This window comes from Oncorhynchus mykiss, chromosome 28, assembly GCF_057628025.1.
Source record: "Oncorhynchus mykiss isolate SJ-2025 chromosome 28, ASM5762802v1, whole genome shotgun sequence".
Classification (NCBI taxonomy): Eukaryota; Metazoa; Chordata; class Actinopteri; order Salmoniformes; family Salmonidae; genus Oncorhynchus; species Oncorhynchus mykiss.
The window spans coordinates 14,475,658-14,501,834 of NC_143049.1; the positions used below are offsets into that span (position 1 = coordinate 14,475,658).

A 26,177-nucleotide genomic window follows, 5' to 3' on the forward strand; every position below is an offset into this window, starting at 1 on the left:
GCACACAGCTGCTGAGGGAACCTTCTCCACTACACAGTCACAGAGCACTGCCACAAGCCATAGACCCAACCCCCCCCCCCCCCCACCCCAAATTCACTACAACACCACCACCAGCTAGCCTAGCGATCCGTCTCCATCATTGATGCAGAACTCCATTAAATATAAGATAGCGTGCTAGTGTGTTAGCCAGCGCAGCAGGCAGTAAGGAAGTGATAAGGCACGTCCACTAGAATGAACGTACAGCCTGGAGCCTGCGGTGGAGAGAGGGGGAAGGAGGGGATGGAAGATAATAGGAGAAGAAAAGAGCAAAATCTAAAGTTGGGTGTAGTTCACGGCCACAAGATAGTGGAGGCTAGAGCTCTGCAGGAGAAGAGTAGCTACTATAGTCAGCCTGGACTTTTTACCCGTCATCTCTTTGAACGCTTGTTCGTATTCCTCGCCTCCGGCAAGGCTGGCTGCAGATGAAATACAGACCGATGGGAATACCTCGGCACTAAATTGGATTTTGCATAACATTGGAACAGTTTGAGATCCTGCAGAGATTTCTAATATTAAAGTGAGAAAGTTGGGGAGCGAGGCAAAATAAAAAAAAACTTGCTTTTTCAAAAGCAGAAAATCTGCTTCAAGCCATCTCAAACAATATTGAATAATGTACGACTGCATGAAAGGAGTAAGAGTGGGCATATTAACGTATATCAACAAAAAAAAAACTACAGACACAAAATTAATATCTACCGCTGCGGCAACACTCGATATTTAATAATCGGCCGTGTTATCTGAACTCTCTAACTGGTACTTTGATGTGCAGATCCCACCTCTGCAACAAAAAAAAATCAAGGGAGGACACAGCGACGGGCTCCGCCTGCAGTCTTCAAGGGATAGGTAGGCAGTGTTCTAGCTAACGCCAACATGCAATACAGATCCACTTGAGCCACACTTTGCTACCCATTAATTCCACTTTAGCCCAAATGGGGAAAGGGGATTCTCCCAGACATCAGTTGAGTTGTGTAAGAGCCAAAGAGACAGACTCAAGGAAGCCAAGCCAGCTTTCCTCCACTGAAGTAACAGAGCTCTGAGATTGGAGCGCTGATCGGACTGATGAGTTGCCATATGCCAGGAAATTCCCATTTAGAGGAAATGTCAGAAAAGTGATACTCATTGTAATACCCAGTATAGTCATATCTTATGAGAAAATGACTGTATCTGGACCAAAGGGTCAGACTTCAGAGGACATTTGAAATTATTCTGGAGGATGTAAATGCGAATAGCCCTTGAAAATCGTACAATGAGAGTGTTATACCAAATAGCATCTTCTGTTGCCATGGTATAAAATGGATGTGCATTTAAGTAAAGACCTACATTTAGATTACATAACATCAACATCCTTGCTGTGTCTGTGACTGTTCACCGGCAAGCATAGACAAAAACATATCGGAGGAGAAACCATCTGTACTGTGAAACGTCTGTTGAATCTCAGTGCCAAACGAATTAAGCAAAACTACAGTAATTGTACAGCAATAACGAGAGACACTCAATCTGTATTAAGGAGGCAAGCAATTTAATGTATAATGATTTTGCCTGGACGTGGCTAATGAATAGAGTGTTTATAGCTTTTCTATCAAACTGTTGTCCAACACACACACACACACTCACACAGCCGCACACAGTCGCACACAGGTTTTGAGATGGTAGCTGGAATTGTGGGCTTGGTGAGCAGGCAATAGGCATATCCAGCTCTAGAATGGAATGTGGATGATCAGAGACCTTGACACAGAGCCACAATTCAAACAGAGCCAGTTTAGCTGTCGCCATGGCAACACCTCCCTCCCCGTCCCGATACTGCCTTTTTTTCTTCGAGATATCACAGGAACTAGCAACATAGTAGAATAAAACACCGTAAAGTAGAACTGCTGGGTTAATGAATGGTACGGACAGAACAGACAACATTAGTACTACTGCCAACTCTTCCTAGAAGCGAGGTAGCCTCTTTCAAAGCCAGTTTCTATCCGGGCTAAGCAAGGTGCTAGAAATGAGACTAAAAGGAGACCCTTTGTCACCTGTTATGGATGGGAGACGGAGCGGTATGTTGTATCACAGCAACAATGCAGTGATCTGTATAAAATGTTTCCAGAATTACCAAAACCAGCATTCAGGTTTTTGCATTCCAGCATCTATGTCATTGACTTCTCTAGGCCTAATTAGGCATCGAGGATTGTTGCTTTCCCTTGGTGAAGCAGCATCGTAATGCCAGGAACTCATTATGCACTTCATGTCTCATCATCCTCAGTACACAGTAGCCACATAAAAACAGACACTACAAACCATCCAAAATGGTAATTTAACCCAACTTTGCCAACATCTTCACGGATTTCGGGCAGCCTTCGCTTCCGATTTCCCGCCTGAGAATCAAAATGGAGAACTCTTCGGTTTTTGATTCTGTGAAGTCATAAGTGGAAGGTTCGGGAACGGGCTCCAACTGTAGGAGTAAACACAACCTCCTCGCAGAGCTACGACCTCTCGTTTCAGAGCCTCGCAGCTCCCTAAACAGAAACCTGTTTATGTTCATGGCAGCAACTATGATCCCCTTCCTCTCTGAAATGAAGGGTTAATAGTAGGATTTAGTGCTTTTACGCCCAGGTCTTAGTTTTACCTTGATGTGTTTGGGAATTATCATTCTAACGCAGAAGCCCTCTCTCTTTCATAGACAATGCTTTGCTCTAGCTGTCATTCGTTTATGCTAACGGATAATTGGCTAACGGCCAATTACCTCAGAATCGTCTCTCTCTCTCTCCACACCCTTGGGTTTGAGAGAAAATCGGACACTGCGTCGACTGATACAAAATATCAACACCAACACACCTGGCATACCGTTAATGACAAGCGAAGATGGTCTCTTCATACACCATGTGGAAAACACTCAAACTAACTGCTAATTATGAATTGAGTTTCTATTTCTTACTGCAAGCATTAAGCCCAGTCCTTGTATTTTGTCAGTATCTATCCCCAGCTAGAATAACATCAGCCAAAATGCAGACTGGCTTGCCAATTGATCATTCCAGGTGGAATTTCAACAGGTTTTGGACTGACAATAATCTGGTAAAATCTTAAATATACTTCAGGAATTATTATAAAGATCTCATGTATGATGCAGCAGGGCCAGTAGATGGACTAGTTCATGTGTTGACTGACAAGACCGTCTAGTAAAATAGACAACCTTTTTAGTTTGGTTTTTTTACGTGTGATGGTGCTCTCCTCCCTCGGGATTTCAGCAGCAGTCTCTTACCTTCAGGGGATTCCTCCTGCACGTACGTGCCTGTCAGGTACCGGTGGACAAGGGCCGATTTCCCGCTCGACAGATTACCCACAATACCCTGCAGAAACAACAAAAACACATGACACCACACTCACATGTAGTTCATTCCAGGACATGTATGTTGTATGGATGGTTACACCTGCAATCATAGCCAGAGCCTCTACAGCTTGACCTATATACAGTACAGATGATGATTGGTGAAACAGCAAGACTGCAAAATACTAGTACTATTAAAAGTCTGTTAACAAGACTAGTACCAGTAAAATGTTACACTACTAATGCCAAAGGCCTCAGCCTATGGACTTTCACATGAACAGATGGTGCTTATAGGGTAAAGGTAAGACACCAAGGGAACAGTACTGTATATGTTCAGCTAATGTTTTCCCTACTCCCCCTGGTGGGTGTCTAGGCCAAGGTCCCAGCCCTGACTGCTGTATGCCCCCAGGGGAAACCTGACGGAGGGTGGGCTGGTGCCGCTCCCAGGCTGGGGTGGCTGATGATGCCAGGGTGTCTGGGGGAGAACAAAGGCTCCTTCAACATGCCCTCACCCCCCCCCCCCCCTCTTCCTTCATCCCCCTCTTCTTTAGATCATTAGTGGGTGGTAAAGTCAGGATTGGTTTAATTACAGTGGACTGTGTGTGTTGGGGGGGTGGGATTAAGCTACCTATCCTTTCCCTCACAATACTTATGTTCTTTGTAAGGAGGAAGTTGGCTTCGGAGAGGACATGAAGACTATCAAGAACGGAAGAATAGACCGAGTGGCGCAGCGGTCTAAGGCACTGCATCGCAGTGTTAGAGGTGTCACTACAGACCCTGGTTCGATCCCGGGCTGTATCACCCCATAGGGCGGCGCACAATTGGCCCAGCGTCGTCAGTGTTAGGGGAGGGTTTGGCCGGGGTAGGCCGTCATTGTAAAATAAGAATGTGTTCTTAACTGACTTACCTAGTTAAATAAATAAATATAACAAGCTAGGAGCTACTCATAACCAAAACTAACTACAAAAGGAGCAGGGTTTGTGTTAGAACTGTAAAGCTTTGTAACCTGCTGGGTTGTAAGCCCATCATTAATAAGGCTGCTTTATGAGCATAGTTCAGGCAGATGAAAGCAGAGCAGGCACTGTGTGTAAATTCCACTAGAGACTTTTTTTTTAAGGATCAGTCTGTGGGTTCATCATCAAAGTCCAGGTTTGAATGCAATGTTTTTAATGCAAAGTTTTGGGAAGCCCGTATTACACAGTGTCAGCTCATGTCCCCCATGAGTGCAATAGCCTACATGTTGGAACGATAACATTTGTCCATGCTTTTGGGAAACATAACTCATATGAATGAACTACTTCTGTCCAATACTGCCATACGGGAACTGTGGAAGTAAATGAAGTTCTACCTCTTCTCTGACAGCAGTCCTTGTCTTTTCCCTGCTGAGTTCAGCATCAGTTCACTTAACCTCTGAAGTGTGTGGCGCTAATGAACACCGTCTACTATATAAAAAGACAATGAGCTCTATCAAATTCTCCCTGTTTAGAAAGCATGTTCTTCATAAAAGTTCCCCCATCTGATTTGTGTCTGATTCCCATAGATCTTTCTGATGCGATGCACGACCCTAACCAATTCATAGAAGACCAAAATACTATGAATACTACTACAGTATTTAACACCAGAACGGTGGAATGAGGTTTTGTGGTAATATCCCTATTGATTATGTGCGTGAAGCATTCCTTTCTTCAAGTGAGGACGTGAGCAGCGTGTGTGTGTGTGTGTGTGTGTGTGTGCGTTTGGCAGTGGTAAGAACGGTTGTGCCAGCGGCTGGATCAGACCCAGGAAGTGTCACTCGTCTAGCCCAAAACCGTCACTCATCTCTTAGTCTGCTGCAAGCCACTCTACGCTCCGCGTCACCATGCCAACGCAAAAAAAAACAGCATCATTAAAAATCACCCACAATCTCGTTTGGTGCCAGGGAATATTCCAGCCAATTTCTGTACTCTACTCTACTCTCTCTCTCTCATGCAGAATGAGAGGAAATGTTTTTGACATGCATAGAGCATGCACTGGCATTGACGTTGAAATCAATCCAATGCTAATGCTGAATTTATCTTCCTCTTGCAATGCCAATGTCAGCCGATTAACACGGGCTGAAGTTATGATGCATACCACTCACCACTTTGAGCTCTGGCACTGATCGACTCAATGTCCATTCTTGGCTGTTGACGAAAGAGTCTGGAAGAGAAAAAGACGGAGAACAAACAGCATTTAGTTAAGGTTACTGAAGGGTAAAGCAGGGTGTTGATTCCCGATCACTGTTTCGCGTCGTCACAGTTTATGTCAATGTGTTCTGTTGAACCAGAGAAAAACAGACTCTGCTCTCCCTCTTGACTCTTTGTCCTGACAATGCTTGTTGTTTGATGTTTGTTTACATTGCACCGAACATGTACTGTCTGTGGCTTGAAGGGAAGTGGTGCAATCGGGGTTTAAAAAGAGACCTCTGGCGCACGAGCAAGCAAGAACGCACACGCACACAGCTAATTCAATTCAATAGCGAGAGAAAACCAGACTTGTTCCAACATGTTCCTCTATTAATGGTGACACATATGGAAGGGACATTTGACTGGAAAAAAAAATCACCATTTAAAGACTAAGTCTAGAAAACCATTCAAGAGAACAATTACAAACTGGGTGAAAGTCAGTAGCATTGTTCAGGTCATAACCAGATACACAGAGAACTTCTCTCTCAGGACATTATCGTAAAAAAGTGTCCGGATCTGTCACAACTGTTTGACAAAATACCCCCTTCCTGTTTCGGGTCGCAGACCCTCTATTCCAAGCTAGCGACCCCCATGGAGATACCATCAACAACAGAGAAAGGTGGTGCCGGTGCAGACACGCTGTCTCCAGGCAACAAGGTGCAAAACCAGGTGGGACCCCGTGTCTACACCAGGACAATGAAGACCTACAACACCAAAGAAGGCAGCGTCATTTAAGTGCCCGTTTGGTGCAGCAACCATGTTCTCTCGTCTTGCTCAAAGCAAACAAAGAACATTGATCATCCAGAAAAATGTATTGAGGATAAACCAATGTTTCAATGACTGGAAAATATACAGTTGAGATTGAAATGATTTAAACAGCCTACAAACAGGGGTTTCAAACTATTTCATAATATCTGGAGAATTTACACACACAAAAAAAAATTACTTTAATTTAAAAATGTGTAAACTTAAAAATAAAAAACATATTCGCAAATGTTGTGGCTTAGACACTAATTTACATCATTGTAAGGTTTTTGTGTTGTGCCCAGCATCAGTTGAGACACATCATTTGTATTTATTATGGATCCCCATTAGCTGCTGCCTTCTTCCTGGGGTCCAGCAACATTAAGGCAGTTATACAATTTTAAAAACATTACAATATATTTATATATTTTTGTTTTATTTTAACCTTTATATATTTAACTAATTCTTCTTTACAATGACGGCCTACCCCAGCTGACGCTGGGCCAATGGTGCGCCGCCCTATTGGACTCCCAATCACGGCCGGTTGTACAGCCTGAAATTGAACCAGGGTCTGTAGTGACGCCTCTAGCACTGAGATGCAGTGCCTTAGACTGCTGCGCCACTCGGGAGCCATTCACAACAGATTTCACAACACATTAAGTGTGTGCCCTCAGGCCCATACTCTACTACCACATATCTACCACACAAAATCCATGTACACAGTACGTGTGTGTATAGTGCATATGTTATTGTGTGATTGTATGCATGTGTCTGTGCCTATGTTTGTGTTGCTTCACAGTCCCCGCTGTTTGTTCCATAAAGTGTGTTTTTATCTGTCTTCTAAATAAAATGTTACTGCTTGCACAAGTTACTTGATGTGGAATAGAGTTCCATGTAGTCGTGGCTCTCTGTAGTACTGTGCGCCTCCCATAGTCTTTTCTGGACTTGGGGACTGTGAAGAGACCTCTTGTGGCATGTCTGTGGGGAATGCATGGGTGTCTGAGCTGTGTGCCAGTAGTTAAAAACAGATTGCTCAGTGCACTCAACATGTCAATACCTCTCATAAATACAAAGAGTGATGAAGTCAATCTCTCCTCCACTTTGAGCCAGGAGAGATTGACATGCATATTATTCATGTTAGCTCTCTGTGTACATCTAAGGGCCAGCCGTGCTGCCCTGTTCCCTCGTTGTGGTACCTGACCACACGACTGAACAGTAGTCCAGGTGCGACAAAACTAGGGCCTGTAGGACCTGCCTTGTTGATAGTGCTGTTAAGAAGGTAGAGTAGCACTTTATTATGGACAGACTTCTCCCCATCTTAGCTACTGTTGTATCAATATGTTTTGACCATGACAGTTTACAATCCAGGATTACTCCAAGCAGTTTAGTCACCTCAGCAATTTAGTCACCTCAACTTACTCTTTACAAGATTTAGTTGAAGTTTAGGGTTTAGTGAATGATTTGTACCAAATACAGTGCTTTAAGTTTTTTGAAATATTTAGGACTAACTTATTCCTTTCCACCCATTCAGCTCTTTGTTAAGTGTTGCAATCATTTCAGTCGCTGTAGTAGCTGACGTGTATAGTGTTGAGTCGTCCGTATACATAACTTTACTCAAAGCCAGTGGCATGTCGTTAGTAAAGATTGAAAAAAGTAAGGGGCCTAAACAGCTGGACTGGAGCATTCCTGATTCTACCTGGATTATGTTGGATAGGCTTCCATTAAAAAACACCCTCTGTGTTCTGTTACCTGTCTAACACTTTATCTACAATATAGCAGGAGGTGTAAAGCCATAACACATATGCTTAACCTGCAACAGATTGTGATCGATAATGTCAGAATCCGCACTGAAGTCTAACAAAACTATTTATTTATCATCAATCTCAGCCAATCATCAGTCATTTGTGTAAGTGCTGTGCTTGTTGAATGTCCTTCCCTATAAGTGTGCTGAAAGGCTGTTGTCAATTTGTTTACTGTAAAATAACATTGTATCTGGCCAAAAACTTTTTTTTCCCCCATAAGTTTACTAAGGGTTTGTAACAGGATGATTGGTCGGCTATTTGAGCCAGTAAACGGGGGGCTTTAATATTCTTAGGTAGCGGAATTACTTTTGATTCTCTCCAGGCTTGAGAGCACACACTTTCTTAAATTGAAGATATGGCAAATAGGAGAGCTCTTGAATACAGGGGGGTTGTCATGTTTTTGCTGACAAATGTACTAAAATGGGAATAAAATAGACATTTCAACTTTCAAATGGTACCACAAAGACGGTTGGAGGTCCACACATCAGAGAATGTAGACTTAAATGGGAATATCTGTTGATTTAAATGATACTGTCCATCCCCATAGGAAACCTATTGAGATCATAGAAATATAGATAATAGAATAGACATGACCATTTACAGTGCCTTGCGAAAGTATTCGGCCCCCTTGAACTTTGCAACCTTTTGCCACATTTCAGGCTTCAAACATAAAGATATAAAACTGTATTTTTTTGTGAAGAATCAACAACAAGTGGGACACAATCATGAAGTGGAACGACATTTATTTGATATTTCAAACTTTTTGAACAAATCAAAAACTGAAAAATTGGGCGTGCAAAATTATTCAGCCCCCTTATGTTAATACTTTGTAGCGCCACCTTTTGCTGCGATTACAGCTGTAAGTCGCTTGGGCTATGTCTCTATCAGTTTTGCACATCGAGAGACTGAATTTTTTTCCCATTCCTCCTTGCAAAACAGCTCGAGCTCAGTGAGGTTGGATGGAGAGCATTTGTGAACAGCAGTTTTCAGTTCTTTCCATAGATTCTCGATTGGATTCAGGTCTGGACTTTGACTTGGCCATTCTAACACCTGGATATGTTTATTTTTGAACCATTCCATTGTAGATTTTGCTTTATGTTTTGGATCATTGTCTTGTTGGAAGACAAATCTCCGTCCCAGTCTCAGGTCTTTTGCAGACTCCATCAGGTTTTCTTCCAGAATGATCCTGTATTTGGCTCCATCCATCTTCCCATCAATTTTAACCATCTTCCCTGTCCCTGCTGAAGAAAAGCAGGCCCAAACCATGACGCTGCCACCACCATGTTTGACAGTGGGGATGGTGTGTTCTTTTACGCCAAACATAACGTTTTGCATTGTTGCCAAAAAGTTCAATTTTGGTTTCATCTGACCAGAGCACCTTCTTCCACATGTTTGGTGTGTCTCCCAGGTGGCTTGTGACAAACTTTAAACGACACTTTTTATGGATATCTTTAAGAAATGGCTTTCTTCTTGCCACTCTTCCATAAAGGCCAGATTTGTGCAATATACGACTGATTGTTGTCCTATGGACAGAGTCTCCCACCTCAGCTGTAGATCTCTGCAGTTCATCCAGAGTGATCATGGGCCTCTTGGCTGCATCTCTGATCAGTCTTCTCCTTGTATGAGCTGAACGTTTAGAGGGACGGCCAGGTCTTGGTAGATTTGCAGTGGTCTGATACTCCTTCCATTTCAATATTATCGCTTGCACAGTGCTCCTTGGGATGTTTAAAGCTTGGGAAATATTTTTGTATCCAAATCCGGCTTTAAACTTCTTCACAACAGTATCTCGGACCTGCCTGGTGTGTTCCTTGTTGTTCATGATGCTCTCTACGCTTTTAACGGACCTCTGAGACTATCACAGTGCAGGTGCATTTATACGGAGACTTGATTACACACAGGTGGATTGTATTTATCATCATTAGTCATTTAGGTCAACATTGGATCATTCAGAGATCCTCACTGAACTTCTGGAGAGAGTTTGCTGCACTGAAAGTAAAGGGGCTGAATAATTTTGCACGCCCAATTCTTCAGTTTTTGATTTGTTAAAAAAGTTTGAAATATCCAATAGATGTCGTTCCACTTCATGATTGTGTCCCACTTGTTGTTGATTCTTCACAAAAAAATACAGTTTTATATCTTTATGTTTGAAGCCTGAAATGTGGCAAAAGGTCGCAAAGTTCAAGGGGGCCGAATACTTTCGCAAGGCACTGTATGTTGACATTCAACGGTGGGTGGACCAGCAGTCATCTTTGGGGTAGTGATTAGAAGTTACATTTCAATTACATTTCAAGGTGTACTAGCTACATTTCAGTGGTCTGAAGCGATATATAATTCATATAATGGACTTTTCTATGATTGAAATGACACCCACCCTGTATTCAAGAGCATATTGTGTCTCAGCCGATGGAGGACACAACACAAAAACCTCAGATGATGTGAAATAGGGTCTAAGCTACAACATAATTATTATGTGAATTTTCTGTCAAAGTGATTCAATTCAAATGGATCGACCCTTAAACATTTTCCTATTTACCCTTGAAAATAAGTACCCATTTATAGGCATCTAAGAAGTGCACTTGGCCATCAACAAAATGTTTCATTATTTGAAAGCGGTTGTCCAATCCATAAGTAGTCGTGTAAGTCGAGAATAAGGGCCTCTTACATGATAATTAAAACATTTGCAGGATGTAGGATCAATTGTTGAAGAACATTGATTTTGTGTTCCTCCAAGGCTAATCGAAGCCATTCCAAAACGCCATTAGACTTCACTTGAGCCCCTTTTTCCAATTAAGAAAGTAAATTGTTTTGTTCACTAGATTCTTCCTTGACAAATGTAGTTGTAGAAGCAATAAGGTTGACTTAATACACGGACAATACTCCTGTATACAATAACAGGCCTCGTCGTTATGGTTATTTCACTTCATTTCAAGGTTGAGGAGTGCATCGCCCGAGGTGGATTCAACCAGTGTTGCACAGAGCGGTTCTGAATAGCAGCCCTTGTGTTGCTAAGCCCTCTCACTACCAGTTTGACTATCTTCTTGAACATGTTAGAACATGCTCTTCAAGGCCGATTTATACCCTACAGAGACGGACCATACGGTGCGTAGCGCAGCGTCGTCGCAATGTTGTTTTTCCTCACAGAAGGCGAGGCTCCTTGCAGTGCACTCCGACATCCGACTACTCCCGTGCCAAATTAAAATGGTCACTTGCCGTATCATTCCTTGCGTAGCCGTGGAGGCCGTGTTGTGTAGTAGGCAATGAAGCTCGCTTGGGTTCCTTGAATCTATAGGCTGATTTCTATTTGTAAGCTTTTAAATGATATCAAAAAGTCTACCATTTTATATTTTCCAGTGAGGAAGACATGCATCTCATGGTATGGTGGGGTATGCAAAATGGGTCAACTTTGAGCACCTTGGCATTCTGGTCCAAAAAGTAACTTTCTGTCCACTTCTTCCATGGGCAAACATGTAAGGAAAGTTTTGTTGAAATCAAAAGGTTTTCTGTCAAAAAGTGATGCAATTCAAATGGATGTACCCTTGAGACTAATTTCCTGTATTCAAGCACCTATTTATAGGCATCTAAGAAGTGCACTTGGCCATCAACAAAATGTTTCATTATTTGAAAGCGGTTGTCCAATCCATAAGTAGTCGTGTAAGTCGAGAATAAGGGCCTCTTACATGATAATTAAAACATTTGCAGGATGTAGGATCAATTGTTGAAGAACATTGATTTTGTGTTCCTCCAAGGCTAATCGAAGCCATTCCAAAACACCATTAGACTTCACTTGAGACACTTTTTTCCAATTAAGAAAGTAAATCGTTTTTTGTTCACTAGATTCTTCCTTGATAAATGTAGTTTTAGAAGCAATAAGGTTGACTTAATACACGGACAATACTCCTGTATACAATAACAGGCCTCGTTGTTGAGGAGTGCATCGCCCGAGGTGGATTCAACCTGTGTTGCACAGAGCGGTTCTGAATAGCAGCCCTTGTGTTGCTAAGCCCTCTCACTACCAGTTTGACTATCTTCTTGAACATGTTAGAACATGCTCTTCAAGGCCGATTTATACCCTACAGAGACGGTGCGTAGCAATATCGTTTTTCCTCACAAAAGGCGCGGCTCCTTGCAGTGCACTCCGACATCCGAGTACTCCCGTGCCAAATGAAAATGGTAACTTGCCGTATCATTCCTTGCGTAGCGGTGGGGGCAGTGATGTCTAGGCACTGAAGCTCGCTTGGTTCCTTGAATCTATAGGCTGAATCAAAGTAGCCTATTTTGCATTGATACGCCTTCTAATCTCATCGACTGTTCAACCAAATCAAACATCGTAGCCTTATTACAACCTGTGATCCCAGGCTATTGGTAAAAACAAAAACATATATTTTTTCTCCGCGACCAAAACATGATGACATTCTATTTGTAGCTGATACGGGAGTGAATACATGCAAGTAGCAAATCGAACTGGAATAACAGTGTAGGCTACAACGGCAAGTATAAGAATATTTGCCGCGGCATATTAGTGAATTATAAATGTGATTCTTTCACATGGCGATGTGGGAAGCTAGTCTACAAAATCACTTCAAACTTCAATATTACTGTTTTGGTTTAGCTTGGCATTAAATAAGAAGCCTATTTTGCATTGATAACCAAATATAATCTTAGCGACTTTTAAAACAATAAACCAATCAACACTGTAGCCTTATTAGAACCCCCGCCCCCCAAAAAAAGTATTTTACTGAGTGACTACCTAAAACAGCCCTAAACCATGTGCTTTTTCTTCCTGAGCATAAATGATGGCATTCTATTTTTAGCTGATACAGGTGTGAATACATTCCAGCAGCATATTCAACTGGGATGATGCTGTAGGTTACGCTGGCAAGTAAATAATATTTGCATATTATTTCGTTGATAAATCGGATTATTCCACATGGGGGTGATGTGGGAAGCTAAAATGATTGTTTGCCTGCTGTTTTTAGCCATTTCATTGAAGTGAACTAACAGTGGTGATGTTTTAAACATGATTCTTCTTTGATTCTTCTTTGTATTCCCACAAATGGGAATCACATGGACCAGAGAGGGTATCATGTTACAGAAGGTGCGTGTTGTTCCAAAAGAAAAATCGGACCACCCCAAGAGCACGAACGCGCGTAGATCTAAGCACTAAAATGTGTGGAGAACCTTAGGCTCTGCAGTTCTGCAGTTCTGACACTCCGCGTGAGTGAGTGAGGGAGTGTTTTTCACAAGTGGTAGAGAGCAGTTTAAATGAGGTTTCCACTCATTTTGTCAAGATTACTTTTTTTTTTTTTTTTTAAAGATATAGACAAGAGGACGAATAAAAACACTGATTGGAGCTCTTTTATGCAACTCTTCAGAAACCCATTACAAGAGCACTCTGACTTGAAAAGCTTTGTTCTAAACTGCAACAGTAGATTCCACTGTTCTTGAATCTCTGAAAGAGGGGCAAACACACAAGAGAAGACCCCAGAAATAGACAGGCTATCCAGTAGAATTAGGGGTCATCATACAAAAGGGTCTCTATAGTGTTGTTGACCACTTAGAGAGTTAGGAAACTGGGGCGCCACACCAGAATGGAACATTGTGTTATTACTGACCCTAACACCACCACTCATTTTGAAAATAACTTTTTTTAAAAGGCATGGAACACAGAGGGCAGAAGAACAGAGGAGATATAGAAGACCAAGTAGCATTCATTCACTCAAAGCTTTACCTAGCTATCTTTTATTAAAAAAAACACGTGACACATTGTTTGTGCTACACAAGTTACATATTAGGCCTACATGCTGTGGCTATCCAGATTGATGTAGCATACAGAGTGGCAAAAACACTTGTCCTTAGCCCTTTGCTCACACAGCTAATAGAATGCACGTGTTTCCTCCATTACAAATGAGCACCCCATCGCTACCCAGAATGCCTGTGGAAACGGAACAGAACGAGCCCCAACGTCAGTGATGCACCCTCCAGAGGACACCAGAGCCCTTGTTTGTGTGAGACGGAAAACTGCTGCCGCTTGTTTGTCCTGTCTTTCTTTTTACCTCACCGCTCACGTCCACTCTAATAAAAATGACTATTCAATCCGAGGGCAGTGAGGCATCATTAGTACCCCCCCTAATTGAGTTCTGAAAATGTGAGGAAAATACCACTCTGCTTGAGTGTGTGCGTGCACGCGTGTGTGTGTGTGTGTGTGTGTGTGTGTGTGTGTGTGTGTGTGTGTGTGTGTGTGTGTGTGTGTGTGTGTGTGTGTGTGTGTGTGTGTGTGTGTGTGTGTGTGTGTGTGGTCAGTAGGGAATGAGAGGGGAGGACAACCATGAGGTCTAAACCTCCACGCTGCTCCGGGGCCAAGATATTTTTTCCCCACAAGCTAGAAATTACAGAGTGTGAATTTAGCTTGGAATAAGTATTTTTAAATCCTTCATTGGTAACCACATAGTGGGTTGTTACCCACTGGCATTGCCTCTGACGAGGCCTAGGGTATAATTACACTGAGCAGCAGCTCCATTGTCATAATTGTTCCTGAATCATATCCCTATCTTGTAACTGTTATGACTCTGCAGCCCAATTCACAAAGCTGTCGGCTCAATTCTGCTACAGCTCTTATCTGTAGAGCTCTGAACAGCAGAATGTAATTTCACTAAGGGGATAGGTAAGTGACAAACAGAATCACTAGTGATGCAGACAGAGAGGCGGATGAGGCGGATGAGGTGGATGCTTGCCGACCAATCTATCCCATTGTGGAGGGCTATAGCAAATCTGACTTAAGGTTCTGGTCTAAGCTTTCGGTTGCTGAAGGCTTGGTATCAACCATTTCCTCTGAGCTAAATTGGACACCGGTGTTGATATGAATTCTCATTTTAACCCGAGGTAGACACATTTGGATTTTTGAGAGATCTTTTGTTCCTTGGGTTCAGTCTTAGCTGACTCGATTTAGTAGAATATGTAGCAATGAAAGTTAAATTGACGTATACGCAAACCCACGTTGACAACATACCATAAACATGGTTCTGCACAAAGGAGGGTTGTCCAACTCTTAATCAAATCAAAGTTTATTTGTCACGCCGAATACAACAGTTGTAGACCTTACAGTGAAATGCTTACTTACAGACCCTAACCAACAGAGCAAATTTAAGTAAAAAAAATAGGTATTAGGTGAACAATAGATAAGAAATAAAAAAAATAGTAAAAAGACTGAAAAATATCAGTAGCGAGGCTACATACAGTAGCGAAGCTATATACAGACACTGGTTAGTCGGGCTAATTGAGGTAGTATGTACATGTAGGCATGGTTAAAGTGACTGCATATACACTGCTCAAAAAAATAAAGGGAACACTTAAACAACACAATGTAACTCCAAGTCAATCACACTTCTGTGAAATCAAACTGTCCACTTAGGAAGCAACACTGATTGACAATTAGGTACCGAGATGAGATCCTCAGACCCCTTGTGAGACCATATGCTGGTGGGGTTGGCCATGGGTTCCTCCTAATGCAAGACAATGCTAGACCTCATGTGGCTGGAGTGTGTCAGCAGTTCCTGCAAGAGGAAGGCATTGATGCTATGGACTGGCCCGCCCGTTCCCCAGACCTGAATCCAATTGAGCACATCTAGGACATCATGTCTCGCTCCATCCACCAACGCCACGTTGCACCACAGACTGTCCAAGAGTTGGCAGATGCTTTGGTCCAGGTCTGGGAGGAGATCCCTCAGGAGACCATCCGCCACCTCATCAGGAGCATGCCCAGGCGTTGTAGGGAGGTCATACAGGCACGTGGAGGCCACACACACTACTGAGCCTCATTTTGACTTGTTTTAAGGACATTACATCAAAGTTGGATCAGCCTGTAGTGTGGTTTTCCACTTTTCATTTTGAGTGCGACTCCAAATCCAGACCTCCATGGGTTGAGAAATTTGATTTCCATTGATCATTTTTGTGTGATTTTGTTGTCAGCACATTCAACTATGTAAAGAAAAAAGTATTTAATAAGAATATTTCATTCATTCAGATCTAGGATGTGTTATTTTAGTGTTCCCTTTATTTTTTTGAGCAGTGTATGATAAACAGAGTAGCGTAAAAGGGGGGGTGGTGGGTGGCGGGACACAATGCAGATAGTCCGGGTAGCCAATGTGCGGGGGCACCAGTTCGTCGGGCCAATTGAGGTAGTATGTACACGAATTAATAGTTAAAGTGACTATGCACATATGATAAACAGAGAGTAGCAGCAGTGTAAAAAGGGGGGCTGGGGGGGACACAATACAAATAGTCCGGGTAACCATTGGTTACCTGTTCAATGCAAATAGCCCCAGGAACTCAACTTTGACCTGTGTACTGATACAGAAAGGCGTTCTTTAACCCCAGCCTTTATCTCGACTGTGCAGTTCTGTCATCACCATAACATCAAAGTGGCAATCAGCACAAAGCATATTCACCGCCCCTGTTATGGTAAACAGCTGAGGGATGGGGCTGGAGAAATGTAACCACTTAAATTCATAGACAGAGTTATGGATGCAAGGACTGACTATCCATGATAAAAAAAACAAAGTGTAGTTTTAGCCATGTTTTGAGGCTATATAGTGTTTGTTTACATTTACCTTGTTTACAAACATTGGAGTAAGTTTATATTTTTGGGTTCTGATGGGGTACAGTGGAACTATGCTCCTGAGCCATTCCGAAGTTATATTCTTCAGGAATCAATGGGTACATATCATTCATTTAGAAGTGCAAAAAAATGGATGTAGCAACTTCCGATTGGCCCTTTAAACACCCCTAACACATCATTTGGGAGTGGTCTCTCAGACTCCAGCATGTCAATGGGTTTTGATAACTTGATTCTGAGAAAGCTATTTCCCCTGAGAGGTGAATAGCAGCAGCATAGTTTGAGTCTCAAGCAGTCCTGCGGAGCAGACAAATGTAGCTGGGGATCTGTGTGGCAGCAGACGCTCAAATAAGGAGTCACATTCAAGTATTAGCAGAGCCTCCATATCCCATCTCCTTCTCGACTGTCTCTGACTAACTCACTCAACCCGCCCTCCACTCCTCTCCCAGCAGGTGGGTTTGCATTATCACACTGTCAGTGCTGTTTTGCTTGGGAGTTGACACATTCGGTTTGTCATAATGGTAAACCTAATCAGTAGTGAGGAACTTGGCTCAGAAAAGGTCTGCTGAGGGAATGAAATAAATCAGATACATCTTTCACACAACTCTGACAGAGAGTCTTCAGAGGCCTGACTCAAACTCAAGAATAGTAGAAAGACAAGATTTAGGGAAACAGAAATGCTTTTGGCCATCCTTCACAATGGCTGAACATTTTGTATGAACAGAGACATCAATCCAGATTTAAGTTGACATTTTTTGTATTTGCAGGTCCCCAGGACACCTGGAGACACACCTAAAACCGTCCACAATGAGTGCCCGGAGTTGGGATTGAACCAATGATAAAGTGCATTCGGAAAGTATTCAGACACCTTGGCTTTTTCCAAATTTTCTTACGTTATAGCCTTATTCTAAAATGGATTCAATTATTTTCTTCCCTCATCAATCTACAAACAATACCCCATAATGACAAAGCATAAACAGGCTTATAGACTGTTTTGCACATTAATAAAACATATAAAACATAAGTATTACATAAGTATTCAGACCCTTTGCTATGAAACTCAAAATTGATGCATCCTGATTCCATTGATCATCCTTGAGATGTTTCTACAACTTGATTGGAGTCCAGCTGTGGTAAATTCAATTGATTGGACATGATTTGGAAAGGCACACACCGGTCTATATAAGGTCCCACAGTTGGCAGAGCATGTCAGAGCAAAAACCAAGCCATGCGGTCAAAGGAATTGTCCATTGAGCTCCGAGACAGTATTGAACAGAACTGGGGAAGGGCACTAAAAAAGCTCTGCAGCATTGAAGGTCACCAAGAACACACTCGTGGTCTGCGGTTGTAAGGCAGGTTGGACGAACTGCCAAATTCTCTAAAACAACATTGGAGGCGGCTTATGGTAGAGCAATTAACATTAAATTCTCTGGCAACAGCTTTGGTGGACATTCCTGCAGTCAGCAGGCCAATTGCACGCTCCCTCAACTTGCTACATCTGTGGCATTGTGTTGTGACAAAACTGCTCATTTTAAAGTGGCCTTCTATTGTCCCCAGTACAAGGTGCACCTGTGTAATGATCATGCTGTTTAATCAGCTTCTTGATATGCCACACCTGCCAGGTGGATGGATTATCTTGGCAAATGAGAAATGCTCACTAACAGGCATGTAAACAAATTTGTGCACAACATGAGAGAAATAAGCTTTTTGTACACAAAGAACATTTCTGAGATGTTTTATTTCAGCTCATGAAACATGGGAGCAACACTTTTTGTTCAGTGTATTTACGTTTTTTTTTAATATAGTGTGAACAGTCACATTAGAACTGTCAAAAAATTATACTTTAAGGAAAATATTTTAATATATTTTTACATTTTTATGTTAACTCACATAATATAATTTAAAAGTATCATGAAGGTGTCTGTAATAGAACAAATCTAGACATTAATAAATGCATTTCTATAGCTTCCAAAATAGTTTTTACAAAGGTAGTGCCAAGATGGAGGTGCAGTAGCTTCAAAACAGCGCTCCTGTCTGTCATCTAGTGTATACATGAATCATTGGATTGAACTCGCAGTACATGGAGCAGGAGCTGGCTGATTAGACCGCTGCGCCATCTGTCCACAATGAGTTAGAAAGGCCAATCTTAATTAATGGCTAAACTCAACCGTGGAGTTGTTTTTCTGTTTTGACCATATCCCAAACCTGCAATAGAAAAACCTTTCATGAATGAACTTCAGTTCGCTGTGGGATTAAAAATAATAAATGCCAGGGCATTCTTAAACGCTCCACAAACAATTTAATGGATCTCTTAAAAGAGAGCAGTCGTGAGACGAACGAATAGAGACTGCACACTGACACACAGGAGACTTTGGACAAATCTCAATGAGTCATGTCAATTCTAGGCAAGATAAAGAGAGCCAGAGAGCCAGGAAGAGAGCCATTATCTGACCGAATAGTCATCCCATCCACGGGCCTGACAGGAATGACTTTGTTCACCCACCGGTGTGGGGTGGGGGTGGGAGTGAGGAGGTGAGTGGGGACAGGGGCCTCAACACCTCAGCCGTGGTGTGGGGTGGGGGTGGGGGTGGGAGTGAGGAGGTGAGTGGGGACAGGGGCCTCAACACCTCAGCCGTGGGGTGAGGGTGGGGGTGGGAGTGAGGAGGTGAGTGGGGACAGGGGCCTCAACACCTCAGCCGTGGGGTGAGGGTGGGGGTGGGAGTGAGGAGGTGAGTGGGGACAGGGGCCTCAACACCTCAGCCGTGGTGTGGGGTTACACCACCAAAGGGAAAAAAGGCATCCTGGAAAACAGCTCATCAATAGCCAGAGAAATTATATTGTAATGCCGACTAATGTGGCTATTGCAGTTTGTGTGTGTGTGTGTGTGTGTGTGTGTGTGTGTGTGTGTGTGTGTGTGTGTGTGTGTGTGTGTGTGTGTGTGTGTGTGTGTGTGTGTGTGTGTGTGTGCGCGCTAACTAAGGGCTGGACTTCAGAACTATTAGGATACATTTTGCAACCATGCAGGTAGGGTTGTCAAACACTTAGGCAGGTAGAGACAGGCAGTTAGGCCCGCCCTTGGCATTGAACACCTAGCTTGTAGTCAGTGTGAACGACACACCTACATTCCTACTGCCTGACCGACTGCCCTCTCCGAGTTTGACTACACTACATAGACAGTCACAGATATCACTAAATGTGCACTTAACACTACTACAAAGACTTTGGTGACCTTGGTATAAAAAAAAAAATCTTAAAGGGAAAACAAAAGAAAATTGCAAATCATGACGTGTACCTGTGCACCCTTATTAAGAGCCAAGGATCAGAAGGGAACAAACCTTTGCTAAAGCCAATCAATCCAAAGTACTTCTAAGGTTTTCAGGTGTGTTTTTTTTCTCACAGAGAAAGTATGCATAACAAACTAAGACATGCTTCCCTAAAAGTCTCAGTTTTCAATCTGAACGTCACTAAATTTGAATAAACCTTTCAAACCTTCATCTTTCATTCTTCTCTTGAAGATTACGGAGGCCTGAGTGGTGGATTTTGCTTAATTATGTAAATATGATGTAACACTAGAGCGTGTGTTGTGTGATGCAATGCACTTGGAGCAAACCTGTCAGATACAGGTTTTCAAGTTCAACATTGTGCAACGTGTCATCTGCTAACGCCTTTATGAAAAGAGCCATGCTTAATTCAGATTGTAACTAAACTGCAAGGGATATACAGCAAACATAAGTCTTTTCAACACATGGACAAATCGCTATAGCTCATTGTTGCGTTTCTCATTCAACTTCGATGAGTAACTTCTCAAATGCACACTGGATCCCACACTGTCAACGCTAAAAGAGCAGCACTAGGAGACTGAAAAGATTTGGCATGGGTCCCCAGATCCTCAAAAAGTTATACAGCTGCACCATTGAGAGCATATTGACCGGTTGCATCACCGCCTGGGTATGGCAACTGCTCGGCATCTGACCGTACAGAGGGTAGTGTGTACAGCCCAGTACATCACTGGGCTGTCCTGACATCCAGGACCTATATACCAGGCGGTGTCAGAGGAAGGCCCAAAAAATTGTCAAAGACTCCAGTCACCCAAGTCATAGACTGTAATCTCTCCTACCGTAAGGCAAGTACCCACGCACATCGACTCAGTACCGGTACCCCATGTATATAGCCTCATTATTGTTATGTAGTTTTCTTGTGTTACTTTTAGATTTTTATTACATTTCTTTACTTTAGTTTATTTTAAAAATATTTTCTTAACTCTATTTCTTGAACTGCATTGGTTAAGGCTTGTAAAGTCAGCATTTCACGGTAAGGTACACCTACACCTCTTGTATTTGGCGCATGTGACAAATAAAACCTGATTTTGATTTGGGCTAGCTCAACACAGTGCTTAAGATGTCGCTCTCTCAGTTCCCCATCATTACAGTGTGTAAAGCCCTCCTAATTTAGCCCTGGTTGGCTGCCAAAAGCATCTCAATGGCACGTCACCACCGTTGACCATTTTAATGCCTCCTGCTTTTAGCTGTGTCCCTACGAGGCCAGCGGCATTAGCTAGGACATGCATGACCAACCACACTGGCTCGGTCTCTGGGAAACAGAGATTCTGGAGCAGGCTGTATAGTACAGTACCAACCACCCATACTGTTACAAACTCATATGAGAGAACAGGCAAGACCCTCATCTCTCTCGGTAGAAGTAATCCAAATGACATGCATACACTCTGTGATGCAAAAAGTTTTCAGTAATTACTAGCCAAATAAGAACACAACTGTATTTGAAACGGAATGCGTGGAGGGAAAAGTACATTAACAAAACGCAAAAGCTAAAAGAGGAATGGTTTCTAACCTCTGGGGCCCGAAGCCTTGAAATGCCACCTCATCCTAAACTTTCCCTTCCATGTGTTTTCAATTTGCCCTTTTTCCTAAGAGCAGCATACCCCTGTTCTTGTTGAACTATAAAAAGGGAACTTTTTTCACAGAGTGGTTGAGGGGGGGGGGGGGGGGGGGCTGTACAGAACTCGGGGCAATAAGTGCTTAGGAATATATTCATCAATCTTACAGGGAATCTTACCTTGACCTTTGCTGCAGTCGATGCCTGCCAGAGTCTCTATGGAAACTAACTGAGGCTTTTTATTCCCAGCCAGGGGATATTTGCCAGTCTCTTTGCTCAGGGGTTGGGGCTGGAGTTTACATTTACCGTTGGGCGGTTGTTGCTGCTCCTTCCTCCTAAAGTGGCTGGCTATGAGCTGCCACACGCTGGGCTCTTCATGGGCTGGTTTAGTGGAGGAGGACAGTCTGGCTGGGTAGAGGGGCACCTCCATCCCCTTGACCTTGCACTGGCTGTGGTACTGAATGTTCTGCATCCCTCCATCATTGTCCCTCTCGTAAGGGGGTTGCAGGGACCTCCCGGTGAGGTAGGAGAAGGGCCGCGAGGGGAGAGATGTCTCTTGCCCGATACTTTTAGTGCGTGAGCGTTCCTCTGCCGTCACTTCGGATATTTCCACTCTCCCCCGCGTCCGGTTCCTCCTGATCCGCAAACTGAGACTCCGGCGTAAGGAGCTCAGGGTCTTCTTGGGGACGTCCAGCCTGCTGGGAGGCTTGGAACATGGGGCTCGGGCTCCCTCCTTATCCTTCTCCTTGTCCTGGGCTGGTCGGCCAAAGATCCTCCAGCGGCCGAATAGACCTCTAACCTGGCTTCCCCTATGGCTATCCAGCTCGTCCTGAGACCCAGAGGCCTTCTTCCTCAGCTCCAACATTGTCATACTGACTGGTCTCTGTTTCCAGGTCTGCTGCAGGACCCTGGGGACCACCTTCTCCTCAGCCACTGTCCGCTGAGGGAGCACCCCCGGCTTGAGGCCGTCCACCGCCCGCAGCTCTGCCCTCCTGGTCCAGCACTGCTGGGGGGGACCGTCCAGAGATCCTGTAGCCACCCTTCTGGAGCTCTGCTGGGAGTGGGACCTGTGGGACCCAGGCTGCGACAGGGCAGGGTTGAGGTTGGGGCCTCCCAGCATGCACACACTCCTGGGCCTCCTGGGTTTGTCTGTTCTGTCCTGGTCACTCAGCGAGCCTCGTTGCTGCCAGGCTGGGGCTCCATACATGCTCACCACCCTCCTGCTGTCTGGCGCAGCACTGTCCTGGGATGGCTTCCTGCGGAGCACTGCCCGGGGTAGACGGCCACCGCCGGCCAGAACACCACCATTATGCCCAAGGAGAGACCCTTCGTACTGGGGAGAAATGTCCTGTCCCTGGGTTTCTACCTGGGTCTTCTGTTGCTCTGGAGCTGCTGTGGCTGTATCTACCTCTACTCCTACCGCTGTAGTCTCCCAGTCTGACTGAGAAGGTTGGGCTGCTGCTGGAGCTGCTGAGTTATTGGAGGGCTGTTGCAGTTGGAGAAACCGGTCCGTTGTCATTTCCCCCCCATCCTCCTTCTCTACCTCCTCCTCCTCCTCCTCCTGCACTGCATCCTCCCTCCTCCTCTCCACTCTGCCTGTGTGGCTCAGGGAGGGCCACCTGCCAAGATCCTGCCGTATCCTGCCCAGGCTGAAGCGTCCCTCCTCCCCCTGCAGCGCCTGCTGTCGTGCCCTAGTGCTCCTGGCTGCAGGATGACTTTGCTCAAGTGCGGCATATCGGGTGGCCTGACCCGCCACCGACCTCGAACCCACCTCCTCACGGCCCAGAGTTCCATTCAGGATGACATAAATGTGGTCCACCGCGGTCTTACCTCCTCCTGACTGGTGGGCTGTGACAGCTTTACTTGTGGCCCCGGGGATAGTCCGCTCCGTTGCCTGACTGCTCAGTAGTAGCATGGCACGGCCCTGCACTCCCCCACACACACACACAGGCATGCACAATCTAGCCCAATTGAAACACACACACGCATGTGCACTCACACTCCTCTCCCCAGTGTGGTGGTGTTTACGGTTGCTCTCCGAGTCCCTCACTTCCAGGCTGCATTCCAACCCCAGGCATAATCCTTAACCTTTGACATGAAAAAAATAATGATAATAAGTCAAACAAGCCTGAGCAAAGCTTCTGTGCCAGCTGCATAACCCTAGAGCCTTATACTCCGCATTCAACAGCAGCACCGCAACAGGCTGCAGGACAGTGGGTCACTGGCTGCACTCTCTCCTCATTTCTACTTTGTTCCACTTGTACCTGTCCGACGTGAGGGTGAGCAACAGCTAAAACAACCCTTCCAGTGTTTGCCTTGGAACAACCAAATGCATGTTGGTCATACCTGCGAGGCCTTGAGCAAAATTTGAAAAACTGAGACATCCTCTCCTTCTTGGCAAGTTGTGAGTTATGAGCAATCCCTTTTCTGCCGACCGGCGCAGACAAAACTCTTCATCTCCGAGCCCTTGCCTGCTGCACATAGCTTGAGGGAGTATGTCTGTTTGAACTTTCCAGTAGCCTCCCTACCCCTCGGGACAGTTGGAAAACAAGGACCGGATCCAAACGGGGTCGTCGCTCAGCATTAAAGCACACTAACTCCCTGAACCGAGTTTCCCCTCGGGATCTCTAGAGGCATTTCAGCCCCAACAGAGTAAAATGGACGACGGTGAACAGTAAGAATAGGATCCAGGGAAGAGGGAGCTTAGCATCCACTGCTGCTGCTGCAGTCAACAAAGGCAGGATCCCCAAAACAAACTGCTATGAAAGAGAACTGTGTCTCCAGGGCCTCTCTCGGCCTCCCTCCCTCTCAGTCTTTCCCTCTCTCTACCTTTCCCCGTCTCCCTTTCGCTCTCTCTCGCCCAGTCTCACTTTCCATCAAGTTCTCTACAACCAAACAAACGGGGAGGGGGGACACAAAAAAAAGGCTGAGATTTTCCCATGGCTCACGAGAGGAGGAGGAGAAACAGGGAGTGGAAGTACCAGTGAATTCCTGGTACACAGCATCCATATATCCAGGTTTTAGACGCTACTTAAAGCACTGCTAATCCTAGGGTCTGCCAAAGGCAGACTACATGGGTCGCACACAGGTGGGTCGGATAGCTTTAAAAGGGCAAGATTAGGGGGGAAAAAAATTCTGTAGCTCTCACTGTAAAAAACAAACACTAGGAAAGCTCAAGGCAGAGTAGCCTAATTGTGTGAAAGTAAGATGAATCACAGTCACCTAACCCGACAGCGCTAAATGTAGATACATTTTATGGCAGGGGGCATTTTATTTTTTTTACAGTTTTGTTAATTACTGAAAGACTTAGTTAGTGACGACTTTTGTATGAAAACAAACTAATAATAATCCCAAATCTGTTTTTTTGGGGCCATCTCTGACGAAGTAAATTAACCTTTTGAGGGGAACAATTTAATAGCTCGTAAGTCATTGTTAGTAACAGATTGGTTGCAATAAACGTGTTATTTTAATGTCATTTCACTGATTAATTTGCCACATTCCAGCTCTACATTCTGCTTTGGCAGAGCTTTTGGTGTTCAATTAGGCTTGGCCAATCAAATGGGAACCAGTCAATAACGGCACAGTACAAATTCAATATTCTTATCTTCGTGGGACACTGAGGCAATTGATGGTGTCAAAAGCAGTACAACATGGAGGTTACAGAGGGAAACATACTGTTGAGGGCCACTAGAAAATAGCCTCACTTGAGACGAAGCCCCTTTATAAGAAGGCTAGAACTGCAAAAATAAGGTACCTGATTTTGGAACACACCTTGAGAATTCTTTCAAAAAAATCTATACATGGCACCAAAAAAACGGAATATATTATGGTAAATCTTTAGCTGCTTTTATACCTTTTTTTTGTAGTTACATTGTAATTATACTAGTAACAACATTATGTGAACATGTTGTTGTAAAATACTATAGTAATTAGTCATCAGAGCACATGTAGAGAACCAGGGTTGTACGAGGCCATGACTCCGACAGGACATCTGTACAGATTATATCTGACTGACTGCAAAACAGCACCCAGACATCACGTGTCAACTGAATCATACGAAAGGTAAACAACCAACTGTTCTCTATACAGAAAAACACCAGGCCCTTGAAAGATTCAAAACATGTTCTCAAACGGCTGCACTACTGGTGTTCAAAATAGTAATAGCCTATTTTTGACAAAACGTGACTTTATACCTAACATGAAAACTATTTCTCCATCTAGGTGTTAGCAAGTGTCGTTATTGCATAACGTGAGTAGAAACGGAGTATGAGAAATAGTGTGGTAGAAGTGGTGGATGTACTCACAATCATACAGTACAATGGTCACTGTCATCTCATACACCGTCATGCCATTGTCTGGTACAGTTTATTGTTATGTGGTGAAGGCCCCCTTCAAGACCTCCCAAGCATATTTCCAGGAAGTCTGGGTTGTGGATACCGCCTTTCAGACAGGTTTCTCAAATACGAAACAAGCCAAAGGTTTTCTGATTTTGCAAAAATATCCTCACAAAAGCACAAGGTAAATGTTCATAAAATGGTCAGAGGCAAATTGAATGAAAACACTGCTCAAATAAT

General features: G+C 43.9%; 1 protein-coding gene across 5 annotated transcripts in view; it reads right to left on the reverse strand.

Moving 5' to 3' along the window:
- LOC110508590 (arf-GAP with GTPase, ANK repeat and PH domain-containing protein 3) overlaps positions 1-26,177 on the reverse strand; it is a 221,412-nt gene that overhangs the window by 110,598 nt on the left and 84,637 nt on the right. For 3 of the 5 annotated variants that reach the window (XM_021589214.3, XM_090225450.1, XM_090225451.1), the window contains exons 1-3: positions 21,784-25,570; positions 5,469-5,527; positions 3,284-3,371 (exon numbers count right to left, since the gene is read on the reverse strand). In XM_021589214.3, the coding sequence (XP_021444889.3) occupies positions 3,284-3,371; positions 5,469-5,527; positions 21,784-23,557 (1,921 nt within the window). In that variant the 5' untranslated portion in view covers positions 23,558-25,570. Of the gene's footprint in view, positions 1-3,283; positions 3,372-5,468; positions 5,528-21,783; positions 25,571-26,177 lie in introns of those variants that run through there. The other 2 variants (XM_036966890.2, XM_021589215.3) reach the window with 2 other exon arrangements.